Here is an 18,754-nt window from a genome sequence, read left to right as displayed (position 1 = left end):
GGAGGGCTTTACCCACTACTTTTTGTAGGCTTTTCCATTCGAGGGCATTGGTGTTTCCATACCAGGCTGTAATGCAGCCAGTGAACATACTCTCCACTGCACATCTGTAGAAGTTTGTCAAAGTTTTAGATGTCATGCCGAACCTCTGCCAACTCCTAAGGAAGTCGAGGCGCTGCCGTGCTTTCTTTGTAATTGCACTTACCTGGGCCCAGGTAAAATATTGAGTTTTTAAATTTTCAAAGGTACCTGCTCTACTTTACAAAATGATAACCATAAAACCATAGCATATAGGAGCAGAAGTGGGCCATTTGGCCCATCGCGTCTGCTCCACCATTTCATCATGGCTGATCCAATTTACCTTCCAGTCCCAATCCTCTTGCCTTCTCCCTGTATTCCTTCATGCCCCGACCAATCAAGAATCTATCAACCTCTGCCTTAAATATACCCTATGACTTGGCCTTCACAGCTGCCTGAATAAAGACTCACCACTCTTTGGCTAAAGAAATTCCTCCTTATCTCTGTTCTAAAAAGACACCTCTCTATTCTGACTCTGTGTCCTCTGGTCTTAGACTTTTGTTACAACAAAAACCATGTGGCAAAATTCATATCAATACCCCTGTTATTTAGAAGCTTTGGATACTGTTTGAGCACCAGACAGACATTGAAACTGGTATGTACACATGTGGAGCGACTCCTACTAGATACTGCTGTTTTAAAAACAATGCTGGGAATTTACTGGATGTTTTCACTGGGTGGGCAGATTTCTGACATCAGTCAATGTCAAGTGCTGACTCACTCTCAGCAGTGCCATTTGGAAGTTTTCAGTCAGCAAAAATTCCTCCTTAAACACACAGTGCCAAGTATTTGCTGAACAGCAGGTAGGACCTCTCACCAGCCCCATTTAAAGGAATCGTGCACTGCTTACAGCTTAGCCCTGGTTGGTTTTATCTGTGTGCATTGCCAGCATGATGCAGGTATTAAGTACTTTTTGTTGTTTTATGGTAAATGTTTGTGTGCTGTAATGTGGGAAGAGCTGAAAGATCGAATTTTGACTTTTTCATCAGTTTGTCCCGGCCGCACAACTATGTTGCTGAGCATGAGTGTCTGTGCTGCACTGAAGGTGGAGTATTGCCCAGCAGTTGCTACTTCATGGTTGAGTTCACAAGTGTACCAATTGAGCTGTGTAGTCTCCAAGCTCTGTGTAAGCCCCTACGATAGATTAATGCTGGACCCTTCCAAGCTCTTCATTGTAAATAAAATTCATTGCAAATTTCCTGTTGTACTAAACTATTCCATTTGGCCTTTTGTAGTCTTTCCCCTTAAATTCAACTAAGTAATCTCCCCTTCCCCCACCTAATCCAACAGCATGCAAAAAAATGATGGAGGAACTCATCAAGTCTGGCAGCACCTATGGAAGGAAACAAACAGTTGATGTTTTGGGGTGAGATCCTTCATCAGGATTCAAAAGGAAGGAAAGCCAGAATAAGGAGGTAGGGGAGCGGTAGGAGCACAATCTGGCAGGTGATGGGTGAGACCAGCTGAGGGGAAGGTTGGTGGGGGAAGAGGGAATGAATTAAGAAGCTGGGAAGGATAGCAAAAGGATAGTGAGGGATAAAATTGGTTCCCTAGAGCAGCGGTCCCCAACCACCGGGCCGCGGACTGGTACCGGGCCGCGAGGAAACGATATGATTTGGCGATATGAGTCAGCTGCACCTTTCCTCATTCCCTGTCACGCCCACTGTTGAGCCATTACGCACGCGAGGTCATTACCCGCGCGCCATCCATGTCAGCGCGGGAGGGAGATCAACTCCTCGAGCTTGCAAATGACGATGGGCTGAAAAGTATGTTTGACATAACATCTCTGCCGGCATTCTGGATCATAGTCAAAGCTAAATATCCTGAGATAGCCACAAAAGCACTGAAAACGATGCTTCCATTTCCAACATATCTCTGCAATGAATGTAACGGAAACTAAATTGCGGAATAAACTGGACATAAGGAACCCCCTTCGAGTATCATTGTCTCCTATCACCCCTCGATAGGACCGTGTTGTTGCAGGAAAACAAGTATTTAGCCCAGGGCTCCCACTGATTCTGCGATATTGGTGCGTTGCAATGATTTTATATGTTCATACAAGGAAAATATGCGCTGTGTGTTTAATGTCCAAATGTTACTTAAAATGTTATGATGCTATTGATTATAAGTGATGTATATAACCATATAACAAATGCAACATGGAAACAGGCGACCTCTGCCCTTCTAGTCCGTGCTGGACACTACTATCACCTCATCCCACCGACCTGCACTCAGCCCATAACCCTCCATTCTTTTCCTGTCCATATAGCTGTCCGGTTTAACTTTAAATGATAATATTGAACTTGCCTCTACCACTTCTACTGGAAGTTCGATCAACACTTACTTCAAGCTCCCCTGTCCTCCCCTGATAATTGACTTATCGCTATATTCATGTGAGGAAAAATGCGCTGTGTTTAATATTAAATTCGTTAGATAAACCTTTTTAGAAACGAAATTGAGTGTATTATCCACTTATCACCTATATTCCGGTCAGGATTAACACCTCTCTTTCCACCACCCCCCCCCCCCGCCCCCAGAACAGAATCGCCAGAAACGATTTGCAGGAAAAAAATCAGCACGTGGATGCATGCCCAAGTCACGCATGCGCACTGGAGCCCACGCAAGGCTTCATGGTCATTGTAGTCTTTTCTGGGTAAACACAAAGTATGTGACTGCTACTCTTGTCCGTTGGCAACTGTAGTCCCCTCCCCGCCCCCCCCCCCCCCCCGGGTCGGCAGATCCGCAAGAATATTGTCAATATTAAACCGGTCCGCAGTGCGAAAAAGGTTGGGGACCCCTGCCCTAGAGAATCAGAGTGCATGGCTATGTGCGGAGCCAAAAGAGATGGGGGAGATTTTGAACAATTTCGAACAATTTCTTTTCTTCGGTATTCACTAAGGAGAAAGATAGTGAATTGTGTAAGGTAAGGGAAACAAGTAGGGTAGTTATGGAAACTATGATGATTAAAAAAGAGGAAGTACTGGTGCTTTTAAGGAATATAAAAGTGGATAAGTCTCCAGGTCCTGACAGGATATTCCCTGGGACTTTGAGGGAAGTTAGTGTGGAAATAGCAGGGGCTCTGACAGAAATATTTCAAATGTCATTAGAAACAGGGATGGTGCCGGAGGATTGGCGTATTGCTCACGTTGTTCCATTGTTTAAAAAGGGTTCTAAGAGTAAACCTAGCAGTTATTGGCCTGTGAGTTTGACGTCAGTGGTGGGTAAATTGATGGAAAGTATTCTTAGAGATGGTATATTATAATTATCTGGATAGACAGGGTCTGATTAGGAACAGTCAACATGGATTTGTGCGTGGAAGGTCATGTTTGACAAATCTTTTTGAATTTTTTGATGATGTTACTTGGAAAGTTGACGAGGGTAAAGTGGTGGATGTTGTCTATATGGACTTCAGTAAGGCCTTTGACAAGGTTCCACACGGAAGGTTAGTTAGGAAGGTTCAATCGTTAGGCATTAATATCGAGGTAGTAAAATGGATTCAGCAGTGGCTGGATGGGAGACGCCAGAGAGTAGTGGTGGATAACTGTGTCAGATTGGAGGACAGTGTGTAGCGGTGTGCCTCAGGGATCTGTACTAGGTCCAATGCTGTTTGTCACATATATTAATGATCTGGATGATAGGGTGGTAAATTGGATTAGTAAGTATGCAGATGATACTAAGATAGGTGGCATTGTGGATAATGAAGTAGGTTTTCAAAACTTGCAGAGAGATTTAGGCCAGTTGGAAGAGTGGGCTAAAAGATGGCAGATGGAGTTTAATGCTGATAAATGTGAGGTGCTACATTTTGGTAGGACTCATCAAAATAGGACATGCATGGTAAATAGCAGGGCATGGAAGAATGCAGTAGAACAGAGGGATCTAGGAATAATGGTGCATAGTTCCCTGAAGGTGGAATCTCATGTGGATAGGGTGGTGAAAAAAGTTTTTGGTATGCTGGCCTTTATAAATTAGAGCATTGAGTATAGGAGTTGGGATGTAATGTTGAAATTGTACAAGGCATTGGTAAGGTCAAATTTGGAGTATTGTGTACAGTTCTGGTCTCCGAATTATAGAAAAGATGTCAACAAAATTGAGAGAGTACAGAGAGGATTTACTAGAATGTTACCTGGGTTTCATCTCCTAAGTTACAGAGGAAGGTTGAACAAGGTGGGTCTTTATTCTTTGGAGCGTAGAAGGTTGAGGGGGGACTTGAGAGGTATTTAAAATTATGAGGGGGATTGATAGAGTTGACGTGGATAGGCTTTTTCCATTGAGAGTGGGGGAGATTCAAACCAGAGGACATGAGTTGAGAGTTAAAGGGCAAAAGTTTAGGGGTAACATGAGGGGGAAATTCTTTACTCAGAGAGTGGTAGCTGTGTGGAACGAGCGTCCAGCAGAAGTGGTTGAGACAGGTTCGATGTTGTTGTTTAAAGTTAAATTGGATAGATATATGGACAGGAAAGGAATGGAGGGTTAATGGCTGAGTGCAGGTCGGTGGGACTAGGTGAGAGTAAGAGTTCGGCACAGACTAGAAAGGCTGAGATGGCCTGTTTCCGTGCTGTAATTGTTATATGTAAGGGATCGGTGGAAGAGGTAAAGGGCTGAAGAAGAAGGGATCTGCATTCACAAACTTAGTTGGTTTCACCATATGGGGAAATCAAATTAAAGACGTAAAAACACAAGCCACTTCATTTTGAAACCAGCCTTTAATTGTGCAAAATGATGAATTGAACAGGAGGATGGTAATTAATATTGCAATCACTCAGACGGAGTGAAAGAGGGGTGCGGAGTTAGCTCAAGACCAGTGTACTGCATAGAGTGTACTAATTTAGTTAACTGTACTGTCCATTGGACAGATGCCTCAGCAACGTGGCCAATGCGCAGGAGAGATTACAACTGCTTACACTACTTAAAAGGCAGTTAGTAGTAGGCCCTCCGTTGAGCGGTGTCTACCATGGATGTTGTGTCTTAGCTGTCTATGCAAGCCAATTCAGTACGATATGGAGAGCAAGCTGTTGCCTACGCAGCAGACTCCCCCTCTCCACACAGCGGTTGAATCCAAAGGAATGGAAGCAACTGATAAGAGCTTGGCACCAGCAGCATTGCAGGAATTGCCAGTCAGCATCGAGCTCGATGTAGGTCTGCCTTAGGGACTCCATCCCTGCATTTTCCCTCTAGGTTAGTCCCGAAACCTTACCCTAAGAGTGGGTATAGCTGTAAATCAGTGGAGTTTTGAGTTCAGAGATTTCCTTCTCTTACATGAGCTGCCAACCACAGCTGATGAGCCCCATCTGCCCAAAGCGGCTGGTTTTGAGGTGCTAGTAATCTACCTTTGCTCTTCTGACAGTAGAAATGGTTCCACTGGGCTTGGTAACTTAGCTGCATGTGAAGGCCAGTAGCTGGACTTGGTTGTCAGATACTATTTGAGATGCATGTCTTTGGGAGTATTGAATAGCAGTGGGGGTATATCCCCACTACCACTCCCAGCTATGACAACCTTTAAGGAATCAATGAAGTTGAAATACCTGAATACAGTAGTGGGTAGAAATACAAATCTTGAATCTGTTTTTAATATTGCACAATTAGAGAACTCCGCAAATTCAGTGATCGTGGCTCTCAAGCACTAGGTTGAAACAATTGCCTTGGGTTCATCCCTTGCCAGCATCACTATATGGGATCATCTGTACAGTTATATCAGTGCTTTATACTCTGCCTCTGATGTTAATTTTATTCTTGTGAATTCAGGTCATTAAAATCTTTGGCAGAATTTAAGAGAGAGAATACAACATACCAATATAAACACATTACACGCTTCCCAGCACCAATCAGGAATGAAACTTAAAATAATTTTCCTTTTGGCAAACTGGATTGGAGTGGTGTTTAGTATTGTGGGAATTAAATTCTATGTTTGCATCTTTGCTTCAGTGAATTTTTTTGTATCTTTGTCAGCAGATTGGGCTACTCTAGTCACTTGAGGTAAATTATTAACTGAACACATGGTTTAGTTCACATGAACTGCAGTGGCTGGTGCTGCTCCCTACGGTTTTGTTAGAATTGTAGTGAAGGTCGTGGCTAGTATGCTCAAGGTGGGACAGAATGTTAACTGTGATTTAAAGGACGTCAGAGGATCGCATGGATTTCCAAGGTTGCAGACTGGTTCATTCCAAGAAAATGACCGAGATGTGGCATATGGAGAGGTTAGAGTTATTGGCAAGATGTTACTCCTTGTGGCAGGCAAATAATTTCACTGAGAGGAGGGAGGGAGATAGAGAAGATTGTGTTAAAAATGGAAACGTAGCTTGGTCTGTGGATGATCCAACCAGCATCACTTCATATCACCAGTGAACTTCATTCTGTACATTGCCCAAATTCTAACCAGTTCTTGCACCCTCACTGCATTTATTAACACATTTCATAGGGAAATAATCAAAAATGTAAATTCCATTCTTACTACTAAGATCTTAAAGTAGCTGTGGCATTCCTTTCCTTCTAAGAGCATCCAAATCCCTGCAGACTACTTTTTCCACCTGGGATCTTCTGTGACTCCATAATACACTGGCTGGTATCTATCTCTTTCAACACACACAGAATGCTGGAGGAACTCAGCAGGCCAGGTAGCATCTATGGAAAAGAGTACAGTCAGTGTTTCAGGCTGAGACTAATCAGCGGGACTGAAGAAAAAAAGCCGAGGAGTAGTTTTAAAATGTTGGGGAGGAAGGGAGAGAAAAACACAAGGTGATAGGTGAAATCTGAAGGGGGAGGAATGAAGTAAAGAGCTAGGAAGTTGAGTGGTGAAAGAGATACAGGGCTGGAGAAGCGGGAGTCTGAAAGAAGACGACAGAAGGCCATGGAAGAAAGAAAAGTGGGGAGGAGCACCGGAGGGAAGCGATGGGCAGGCAAGGAGATGGGGTGAGAGAGGGAAAAGGGGATAGGGAATGGTGAAGGGGGGGAGGAGGAATTATTGGAAGTTCGAGAAATCGATGTTCATACCATCAGGTTGGAGGCTACCCAGACGGAATATAAGGTGTTGTTCCTCCAACCTGAGTGTAGCCTCATCATGACAGTGGAGGAGGGCGTGGATAGACATATGGGAAGTGGAATTAAAATGGGTGGCTGCTGAGAGATCCCACCATTTCTGGTGGATGGAGCATAGGTCCTTTGCAAAGTGGTCTTTTGGGTCAAAAGATTTCTATTGAATTCCTTTTGGATTTCTTAGCATTTTAGAGTCATGTATATTGTGTGTTCTCTTTGTCGACTCTTTTCAGCCATAATATACAGGAGCAGAAATATGCCCTTTGGCCCACTGAGTCTGCTACGCCATTTCATCATGGCTGATCCATTTCCCTCTCAACTCCATTCTCCGGCCTTCTTCCCGAAGCCTTTCACGCCCTGACTAATCAAGAAGCTATCAACCTCTGCCTTAAATGCACCCAGTGACCTGGCATCAATAGCCACCTGTGCAATGAGATTTCATCCTCTCCCCCCACCTTCTAAATTCTAGAGAGTATGGGCCCAAACCCTTTATTGCTGCTCATATGGTAACCCATTCATTTCCAGAATCATTCTTGGGACCTCCTCTGAACCCTCTCCAATGTCATTTTATATTCCAGTCCTCTTGAAATGAATGCTAAAATGACATTCGCTGTCCTTACTGCCAAATCAACCTGGAAGTTAACCTTTAGGGAATCCAGTACATGGATTCCCAAACCCCTTTGTACCTTGGATTTTTGAATTTCTCCCCCCGTTTAGAAAAAAGTCTGCGCTTTTATTCCCTATACGGAAGTGCACGACCATCCACTTCTCAGCACTATATTCCAATCTGCCACATCTTTGTCCATTCTCCTAAGCCAAGTCTTTTTGCAGTCTTTGCGTCCTCAGTACTACCTGCCTATCCATCTATCTTTGTATCATCTGCAAACTTGTCCAAAAACCCATCAAATCCAAATCGTTGATATACAACATAAAAAAAGTAGTCCCAACACAGATCCCTGTGGACCTCAAGTCACCCTTCATCGAAACTTTTTTCTTTCATGTGAAAAGGCTCCCCAACCTGTTATGCTCTTTCTTTGTACAAACGTTGCATTTCTGCTGTCAGACTTGCAAGTCATCTTAGCATCTTTCGTTACCCCCCTTTTTTTAGTGATTGGAACCCGGGACTTTTGTACAGCAGTTCACATGAACAGTCGCTGCAAAAACAATGTTTGGCTTCTGATGCCTGCTCTGCCATTCAGAAAGATCATGGTTTATCCTTTACCTCAGTACCACTTTCCTGAGATAACCACAGATCCCTTGATTTCCTCCAGACATTCCAGCCAAGCAAAGCATTATATCCATTTCTAGCATGTTGTGCCCCCAATAATAATATTTGCTTCAGTGATTCAGAGACTCGTGGAGGTCCAGTTGGCCAACTCATCCATACTGACCAAGATGTCTATCAGAACTAATCCGACTTGCTTAGGTTTGGCCTATATCCCTCTAAGCCCTGTCCATGTACCTGTGCAAATGTTTTTTTTAAATATATAATTACATTTGCCCCTACTGTATATCCTGTCATTTTTTTCGGGGGGGGGGGAGGGAGAGAGGAAAAAAAAAGAAAGGTAACCTTTCACTTTTCTAACATACACATACACACCCCAGCAAATCATGCAGCATCTCTGATGTTTCAGGCCAAGATCATGGCTGTCTGCTGAAAACGCCAACTGTTTATTTCCCTGCATAGATGCTGCCTAACATGCTGAACTCCTCTAGCATCGTGTGTGTTGCTCCTCCTCGATTTTTACTGCACCCTCTCTGGTTTAATCATATCCCTCTTTCAGCTTGGAAATGTGAACTGCGCAGGATACTCCAAGTGCAGTCTAACACAAGTTTTATACAACTGTAACATGACATCTCAACTCCTGTACTCAGAGTCGCAGCTGATATGCAAGCATGCCACATGTAGCCTTCAGTACTCTTTGTACCCGTGTTACTATCAACTTGTACCTTAGGTTTTCCATCACTTCCCAGGGCCCTTTGGTTGACTGTATTGATAAGGTAGCCTTTCACTTTTCTAAACTAGGTGGGGACAGCATGGTGCAAACACTACGGCCTCACAGCACTGAAGACCTGGGTTCAATGCTGACCTTGTTTGTTGCTATGTGGAATTTGCTTGCTTTTGCCATGGTCACATCGGTTTCCTCCTATTTCCAAACACGTGCTGGTGGGTTATTTGACTCTCTGCCCTAAATTGCCCCTCATTGGAGATGAGTGGTAACAAAATCAAAGCAGAACTATTGGTCCTGTGAGGGGGAATAAGTTGCAGGGGGAGTGGGGTCATTGGGCTTGGTCAACTGGGAGGGGCATGAATCTAATGGGCTGAATAGCCTCATTTTGTTAATAAATGTAAATGACAGATGAACAGTGTGGAGCAGGCATGCAAAGTAATGATGTTTAGTTTTGGAAAAAAAACTTCTAATTACTTGGGCTGGGCTGGGAATGTCGTCTGAGACTTGGTCCCAATTCTGTACTGTGAAGTGCACTGATTGCTGAGGATGGGCAGGGACAGACTGTGTCTAGCTTGCTGATTTACGGGAGTGGGTATTACTTGCCCTCTGATGTATCAGCAGCCAGTATTTTATAAAAACAAAGATTTTTGTGTGCTGAGTGGTTTGAAGTGTTGCTTTTAAATTCTGAATATACAGTCTTTGTATTAGCACACACCTTTACAGGAAAATGATCACCTTGTGGTTTGCCTTTGTTTCATCACTGTATATCACTGAGTATTTGAGAACACACCATGGTGCCTGGAGCCTATTCTGCTCCTGGCTTGCTCTGCTGTACAGTAGGACTTGTTGTGACCCATCTCACAACAAACACCAAGCATAATTCCTTTGCATGGCAAGCCTTATTCGTAACTTGCCTTAATTGTTGGAATGCTGGTTTTGTAATCCCTGTTCTGACAAAAATATGAGGCAAGTTTTGTATCATTGTGTTTCTGTAAATGAATTGTTCTGTTCTTTTTAATGGTCTCCATGACTTGCAACACCATTTTTATTTGTTTTGTGCTTCTACTCCTAGATCCCTTTATTCTTCATTCCATTTTGATTTCTTATTTCTAAGTAGTATATAGTTACCTTATTTTTCTTGCTTGAATATAATTACTGGTATTTATTTCTTTTTAGCACCAGGTTTAAGCTGATTAAAGATATCTTCCTGGTTTTAACGGGATAGGGAATCTTGCACAGTTTGACATACACGTCATAGCTAATTTTGCAGCCAAATTCAGTAGCATGCTCTGGTATTTCCAATGTGCACACATCAGAAGGACATTTCTGAGGCTCTCCACCAGGCAGGCAGAGCCACAAACCTATTCCAGGTAGCCTCCAGTCTAATGGCATGAACATCGATTTCTCCTTCCAGTATTTTCGTTCTTTTCCCTGCCCTCCCCCTTCTCTCTTCTTTATTCACCACTCTGGCCTCTTGCCTCTTCCCCTCACCTACCTATCGCCTTTCCCTCGTGCCACCCTCTTCTTCCCTTTCTCCCACGGTCCAATCTCCTCTTCTTTCAGATTCTTTCTTTTCCAGCCCTTTACCTTTTCTACCCACTTGGGTTCACATATCAGCTTCTCACTGACCCTCCTTCCCCTCTCTCCACCTTTTATACTGATGTTTTCCCCCTTACTTTTCAGTCCCGATGATGTAATTGGCCTGAAACATTGACTTGTTATCCACTCCCACAGCTGTTACCTGACCTGCTAAGTTCCTCCAGCATTTGTGCGTGTTCTACATTTCTAGAATCTGAAGAAACTCTTGTGTTTCTTATTCTAGTGAGTCATCATCTTAATATGACTCAAAAGATTTTGCAAGTCTGTACAGAGTCACTTATTTCGATGTGCTGGAAAAAATGAACAAGCAGTGAGGAGTGGTTGTCATTGAAGTTTTAAAGTGAAGCTGAACTTGTGCCCTATCTTTCTGAGGAACTTGTATGTTTACAGTTATTGATTAAATGGACAGGTAAGTTAAAAGAGTGGCAATTGCAATTTTTTGAATTATAATAGTATATGTTTATAAAATGCTATTGTTTACTTAAATCTTAAAAGTTATTGTCTTTATAAAGTCACTCATTCATGAAATGCATTTTCCATCCACAGCTAATTATCTTCATCCTCATATCGACTCACTGCTGACAGTAAGGTTAGTTTTTTTTAATAGATAATGGTATTTCTTCACTTTAGTTCTAAAAGAGGCTTCTGCTATGTTTCTAATCAATACTGTTTGCCCTGTTGCAGTGGCACATCAGCTGAGGTAAAACGTAACAAATTTTATCAGATGGGAAGCAGCATGAATTCCACTGGTTCTGGAAAGAGCAATACTACTGTATCGAGGTAGTCTAATGTTTAATGAATACGTTTATTTCAACATATTGTCTTGAGTATTAGTGCTGCATAAATGGATACTGTATGTAGAATATAATATGTTGTAATTTCTGGAAAATTGGGCTTTTTATGTAAGTAAGCAGAGCTTTTCTGAAAAGTAGGTTGGGCAGATTTGTCAATTATCTAAGATTAAACAAATAATCATAGTGAATGATATAGTGGTTGCCCACTGTTACAAAGAAGGCAGTCTTTGTTATTCAGCAAAATCTCAAATGCAGCAGTATCACAAAATAATGACAATTTTAACTTGGTTATTTGTGTGGTCAATGTTCTAATCACTTCAATTGTTCGGTGCACTTGTACAACCATTCAGATTTCAGCAATGCCACCAATTTGATATGTTTATTTGTACTTTTCAGTGTTTCAGAACTACTGGACCTTTATGAAGAAGATCCTGAGGATGTCCTCTATAATCTTGGGTTTGGAACAGATGAACCTAACCTTGCATCAAAAATTCCATGTCGATTTTTTAATGCTTCATCGTTTGCAAAAGGAATAGATTTTAAACTATTTTTAGATGCTCAGATGCAACGTATGGAATTGGACAATCCAAATTTCGCCCTCACAAGTATGTTCTTTAAGTGTTCATTTGCATTGTTGATAATGGAATGTTTACATGTCCATGCAAAAATATGCTTATACTTAATCTGAGGATCAATAAGGTCTGTCAAAATTACTTTCTCACATTAAAACTCTTGCATGTACTTAATTCTATTAATAAAATGATTTTATTATAATACATTCATATACAATTTCTAATTAAAGGGCAATTATGTTTTGAATCACATTGTGAAAAATCTGCTTGTTTCATCAAAGTATTGCTGTAGTCTAGGCTATAATTAGATTCCATGATACCTTCATTGTGTTTGTTTCAAAATATGAATGCTCATGTGTCTTCTGTTAGCATGGTCTGAAATATCAAAAAAATAACATTAATGTATAGTTTACTCAATTGATCATTATTGTTTTGCAATTACCTTTCATGGTATTTTTGTGGTTTGTTAATGACAACTGTCATCCAAGATTATCCAAGTCAGCTTTCACACAGGCATTGTAATGTAAGGAGCAACAGCAGTAAATATAATGGATGAGAATGTTTATTCTAAGCAAGTAGCATTTCTACCACTGTAATGTCATGGAGAAAGAAGTTTTGGTGCATTATGTAAGTTAGCTCTTAGTCTTTCAATGTTTGTTATCTTTTCATTTTCTCTCCCATATTTGTTGAATAACAAGTTTCACTTCCAATTGCAGGTCGATTTCGTCAGATTAAAGTTCTCACTACAGTGGCTAATGTTTTCTCCTCACTGTATTCTCAAGTTTCTGGAGCTCCTATAAAGAAAATAGGTGACGTGGCCGAAGCCCCAACCTCGGGCCAAGCTCCCACTGTTGGAAACAATGCTGGCAGACTCAAGAAGACAGTATCAAAACTCAACTTACTTGCGGGTCAGCAGACAAAAGTAATAGATACAACTAATCAAACAGATCCAGCAGCTGCAGAAAGTTCAAAAGCATCACAGCTTTCTTTTGAAACCAACAAGAGCTTTACTGACGATGAGAAGAAAGAGGAGGTAAAACTTAAGAAAGAAATGAGGTTGCAGAGATGGCGTAAATTGACTGACCCTTCCTTGAAACCAGTATCTGAGGAAGTGATGACTGGAATTGAAGGTCCCCTCTGTCCCACAGAGATCATTCTTCAGGAATGTTTATCTAATGTAACAAATGGCTGTACGGAATCCAAGCAGAGTGATGCTGCTTGCATGAAAGAAGGAATGGAGAGCGGTCTTGATAATGCGACTGGTATCTCAGATTCTTTTGTAGACTTGAATGCATCCACAAATACAGAAAGTGCAGCTACTGGTGAGCAGACATCTGCGCTCTCACAGGAAAATACAGTGTGTTCAACCCCAGATAAAGCTGTAGCAATGCACCATCCATCCATGAGCAGCTTGATGGAGCAGAAGGAATTCTCATTTGACTTGGAAGAGGCAAGTTGCTAGATTTCAGATTTGAGATTTCAGAGCAATCTACAAAGTAGTGTAGAAGATATTTCTTCAATATATTACTTATAGTATTAATCCATCATTATTTTTGCTTCCATTTGAATCTTCCTTTATGTCAGTTTTAACATTTCAAAAACAATCTTTTCATCGGTATAAATTTTAACAGGTGGGCTATGGGACTGCTCATTTCTGTTTACAAAGAATTTGGTTCCATTTTTTAAAATATCATATTGATATTTGCAGATGTCTTTTGGTTAAGATTCTCATATATTGGATACAATAAGGAAGCCAGTTTGGGATTTCAGCTTTATATGCCACCATAGTTTTGAATATTTGCCAAATAAGTGGGAGTAACCATTCATTAACACTGTCATAAACAAGTATGAACAAACCTCATACCATCCTATTTTTTTCGTCTGAAACATGCACATAGCTGAAGTTTCATTGTTGTTTCAGCGAGATACAAGTTTGTACATTTGGATATAGTACTAGAGTATGTTTATAAATTCAGTAATAGGTTATGTTCTTTGAAATAATCTTCTGAACCATTACCATAAAAAAGTACTCTAAATATACTTAATTGTTCCAGATTGGGACAATATCAATTGGAAACTTTAATATGCTTCATATTCTAGCGACTGTCATCAACTCAATACTGAAAATGTAAGCTGTCTGTTTCACTTACAGATTTGTTAGTGTAAATTCTTGATAAAAATGGATCACACGAGCATACTTCCTTCTCTGCCAGCCTTTGCAGCCTCCTCCAAATTCAACACAATGACACTGTCCTACTGCCTCAGAGGTATGACTCATGAAGGAGCAGACACCGGCAAGAAATTCAAAGTTGCAGTAACCAAGCTGCATTGTGGCCCCCAATCACGTACTCAATAAAAGTCAGTGTCACTGCTTCATGAGAGCCACAGTTAACCATGCCAAAGGAAATAACATAAAATCTGCACTGTGTATATTTCATTTTGGAGCTCATGGAAAGATAAAATTACTGAAGAAATTAGTATTTTTCTGCATTTCCATCTTTTAAAACCAGACAATCAGAGGACTTGCCTGTTTCATCCTTTCAGATAGTTAACAGTTATAACAGTACAGCAGAAAATATAATTTATAATTGGGATCTTGAAAGAAGTTAATTATACCTTGGGCAGAAGACACCTTTTTAATGTTTATGGATTACACATCAGTTCGTTACACATGTTCCATAGACTATTTCTGATCACCACAGATACGTATTGGAAAAGTCCTGAATCTCCGTCTGTGCATCCAAGTACCATAGTTTGTATAATGTGATTCAGAGACTCTCATAACCTGGGAAATCAAAAACAGGATCCTCTCTGTCAGTCTTTATGGAAAAGCAAGACTTGTGAAAGGCTGAGGGGGGAAAAGTGATTGAAAAACCCAATGGACGATCTAATCTTCTTATAGCATTTGGCCTCAGAAAATGTGCTATGATGATATTATTAATAATTACAATAAACAGTTTACCAGAAATTAAAGAGTGTCAGGGGACAGAAGTGAATGCAGTTGGCATTACTAAGGAGAAGGTGTTTGGGAAGCTGGAAAGTCTGAAGGTACCTGGGCCCGATGGACTACACCCCAGCGTTCTGAAAGAGGTAGCTGAACAGATAATGATCTTTCAAGAATTAGTAGATTCTGGAATGGTTCCAGAGGTCTGTCACTCCACTCTTCAGAAGGAACGGAGGCAGAAGAAAGGAAATTATAGGCCAGTTAGCCTGACTTCAGTAGTTGGGAAGATGTTGAAGTCCATCATTAAGGAGGAGGTTTTGGGATAGTTGGAGGCACATGATAAAATAGTCCAAATTCAGCATGGATTCCTTAAGGGGGACACTTGCTTGATAAATCTGTTAGAATTCTTTGAGGAAATAACAGGCAGGATATACAAAAGAGAATCAGTAGATGTTGTTAACTTGGATTGTCAGAAGGCCTTTGGCAAGGTGTTGTACACGAGAGTTGCTTAACAAGATAAGAGCCCATGTTATTATAGCAAAGATATTAGCATGCATAGAAGATTGGTTGACCAGCAGGATGCAAAGAGTAGGAATAAAGGAAACCTTTTCTGGTTGACAGCCAATGACTAGTGGTGTTCTACAGGGATCAATGTTGGGACCACTTCTTTTTACGTTATATGTCAATGGCTTTGTGGCCAGTTTGCTGGTGATGTGAAGGTAGGTGGAGGAGCAGGTAGTGTTGAACAAGCATGAAGTCTACAGATAGACTTCAACAGAATGGAAGAATGCGGAAGGAATATAGTGTAGGGAAGTATAAGGTCATACACTTTGGTAGGAGTAAAGACATAGACTATTATCTAAATGGAGAGAAATTTCAACAAGAGGTGCAAAGGGATCTTTTTGTAGGATTCTGTAATGTTTTGCTAGTTGAATTAGTGTTAACGAAGGCAAATGCGATGTTAGCATTCATTTCAGGACGAGTAGAAGATGAGAGCAAAGGTGTAATACTGAGGCTTTGTAAGGCATTTGCCGGACCAACCTTGGAGTAAAGTGAGCAATTTTGGCCCCCTTATCTAAGAGGAAACCTGTAGGCATTAGAGTGGGTCCAGAGGAGGTTCATGAGAATGATTCCAGAATTGAATGGGTTAATGTATGAGGATCGTTTGATGACTCAGGGCCTGCACTCACTGGTATTTAGAAGAATGGTGGGGCGGGGGGGGGTGGGGTGGTGGAATATCATTGAAACCTATTGAATAATGAAAAATCTAGATAGGTGGATGTGGAGAAGATGTTTCCTATAGCTGGCAAGTCTAGGACCAAAGGGCACAGCCTCAGAATAGAGGGACGTCCATTTAGAACAGAGATGAGGAGAAATTTCTTTAGTCAGGGTGGTGAAACTGAAATTCTTTGCTACAGAGAGCTGTGGAGGGCAAGTCATTGTGTATATTAAAGTGAAGGTGGATAGGTTCTTGATTTAGTCGTGGTGTCAAAGGTTACACGGAGAAGGCATGAGTATTGGGTTGAGAGGAATAATAAATCAGCCATGAGGGAAGGCTGAGCAGACTTGATGGGCTGAATGGCCTCATTCTGCTCTTACGCTTTATGGTCTTGTGGTCTAAGTTGGCCTTTTGCGAGTACAAACATTCAAGGACCAGATCAGTGATTTGGTGTGGCATTTTTTTGATGATATGTATAGTATGGTATTTGTATGGTATGGTGTATGGTATTTTTAGCAATATCATATTGTAATAGATGTGGAAGAGAACATTTTTTTAACTTTGCCACTGTATGATATACCCAAGTTTTTTCTAGACTGGGATGTAAGAAGGCTCAGATTTCACAGACAGGTCTTGACTGAGTTATTTGTACTTGGTACACATAGAACTCAAAAGACTGTAGAAACATTACCACTTTCACTGTAGGTTATAATTATTCCATACTTCAAGTTATTCCACAGGAAACATTTTACACAGCTGGGAATAGTCCTGTTACTGCAGAAAAACAAGCTATTTCTTACCTTGGGTTTGGACCCAGCCTCTTTGATTTTTCCGGTGCGGATTCAATCGACATGGAGATGGGGGATTTTGCCCAGTCCAAACTTGTATTGCTATCCAGGTGTAGAGGGTGCCTCACTTTCGGAGGGTGGCAGTTGATGAGACAAAGATTGAAATTGCTTTAGATGAGAAGATGCTCTGTGCATAATGTGACAGGTGGGAAAGGTGTATAAACCACCTGCCTGCTTTCTTGAGCCTGGTCCCATTAAACTCACAAGTTCCCTTCCATTTCCCATGTTAGCTGACCATTTGTAAGTAATTCTTTTACTTGGGTCCCTTCTCATTCACTTTCAAAAGCTTGCGGTTTTTGTAACACCTCCCTACGTCATAATTAACTTGAAATGTGATCTCCATTATGTATAACTTCTTAAAAATAAATACTTTAATTGACTTAATTTTGTTTCCGTATATTTACATTTCCTTATTTACTTAATCTCTTCCAGCCTCATAACCTCTCCTCTCAAACTCCTTTGTCTGATCACTGAATGTCTGTCCTCTTGATACCTCATCATTTGTGAGGTCTGCTGTTATGCTGAAATTCTTTTTGCCATTACCCAACCTCTGTCAACGTGTTCATTTTAAAAGAAAAGCTTTGACCTTGGATACTCTGCCTGGCAATATGTGAAGAAGAGAGTTTGAACCAGTGATGGTAGGAGCTATAGTCTATTCAAGGCAGGCTAGTGTTTCTCTTGCAAGATTTCAGACTCACGTTACATTTTTTTTACTCTATTGAATAGGTTCAAAGCAATGAAGGAGAAGGATTAAATGTGCCAGGAATCAGAAACCCTATTCTACATGACAGAATTTCAGCAACAAATAAAGGTAAGTTGAATAATATTTACATGAAGGACTTCAGTCTAAGTGGAAAAGGTTTTGTTTTAGGAAACTATTCTTTAGTTTATAACAAAGTTATCAAGGTATTGGAATGTATGAAAACAATTATTATCCTAATGCAAAAGGTTAGGAGAAGTGTTCTGAATTTCAAAATTCAGGAGTGCATTTGCATCAACAAGATGTTAATGCCACGTGGAATTTTCAAGCTGTTGACCATATTTTCTTCTCTTATTTATGAAGAATTTCTGCGTGCATTAATTCTGCTGTAGCTTTCAAAGTTCTCAGAGTTTTGACATTAAAAGTAACCAGAAAAAAAATAGAATTGTTGCTCATCACTTTTATTTGAGATCTAGATCAGGGGATCCCAACCTTTTTTATGCCATGGAACCTCTACCATTAACCGAGGGGTCCATGGACCCCAGGTTAGGAACCCCTGATCTAGATGAATTTGTAAATGTAGAGACTAGGAACTTCTTTAAATTGAACATTCCATGAAAGGACAGCTGCCGCAGATAGAATTGTATTGTAAGTCAGGCCCAGCAGTTTAACATTTGGTAATATTTTGACATGTGTTTCTGTTTTGATTTTTCCTGTAACTTGGTAGTCTTCAAGCAAAGAGTTCTGGCGATTTCTTTAAGGACATGCACAGAATAAAGTTCCTATTGTTGCAATGCACTGTCTTGACCCTTCCCAAGAAGTTAGTAATGTTAAAGTTATTCTTAAGCTCTAAAATCTGACAGTGAAGATGTTCAGCCATGAATCCTCTATCTTTCACATCTGGGCGAGGAGAATGTATCAGGGGCTTTCAGGGGTATCATAATTGTGACCATCTTCAAGAAAGAACATGGGTTCAAATTGTCTACAATTGTAATGGGGCATTCCTGCTGTCTACCCAGAAA

General features: G+C 40.8%; 1 protein-coding gene across 9 annotated transcripts in view; it reads left to right on the top strand.

Moving 5' to 3' along the window:
- itprid2 (ITPR interacting domain containing 2) overlaps positions 1 to 18,754 on the top strand; it is a 200,117-nt gene that overhangs the window by 133,401 nt on the left and 47,962 nt on the right. For all 9 annotated transcript variants that reach the window (XM_063052052.1, XM_063052049.1, XM_063052051.1 and 6 more), the window contains exons 6-10: positions 11,202 to 11,244; positions 11,340 to 11,435; positions 11,846 to 12,054; positions 12,738 to 13,471; positions 17,759 to 17,843. In XM_063052052.1, the coding sequence (XP_062908122.1) occupies positions 11,202 to 11,244; positions 11,340 to 11,435; positions 11,846 to 12,054; positions 12,738 to 13,471; positions 17,759 to 17,843 (1,167 nt within the window). The remainder of the gene's footprint in view (positions 1 to 11,201; positions 11,245 to 11,339; positions 11,436 to 11,845; positions 12,055 to 12,737; positions 13,472 to 17,758; positions 17,844 to 18,754) is intronic.

This window comes from Mobula hypostoma, chromosome 6, assembly GCF_963921235.1.
Source record: "Mobula hypostoma chromosome 6, sMobHyp1.1, whole genome shotgun sequence".
In the NCBI taxonomy this organism is placed as follows: domain Eukaryota; kingdom Metazoa; phylum Chordata; class Chondrichthyes; order Myliobatiformes; family Myliobatidae; genus Mobula; species Mobula hypostoma.
This window is presented reverse-complemented; position numbering and strand designations above follow the sequence as displayed.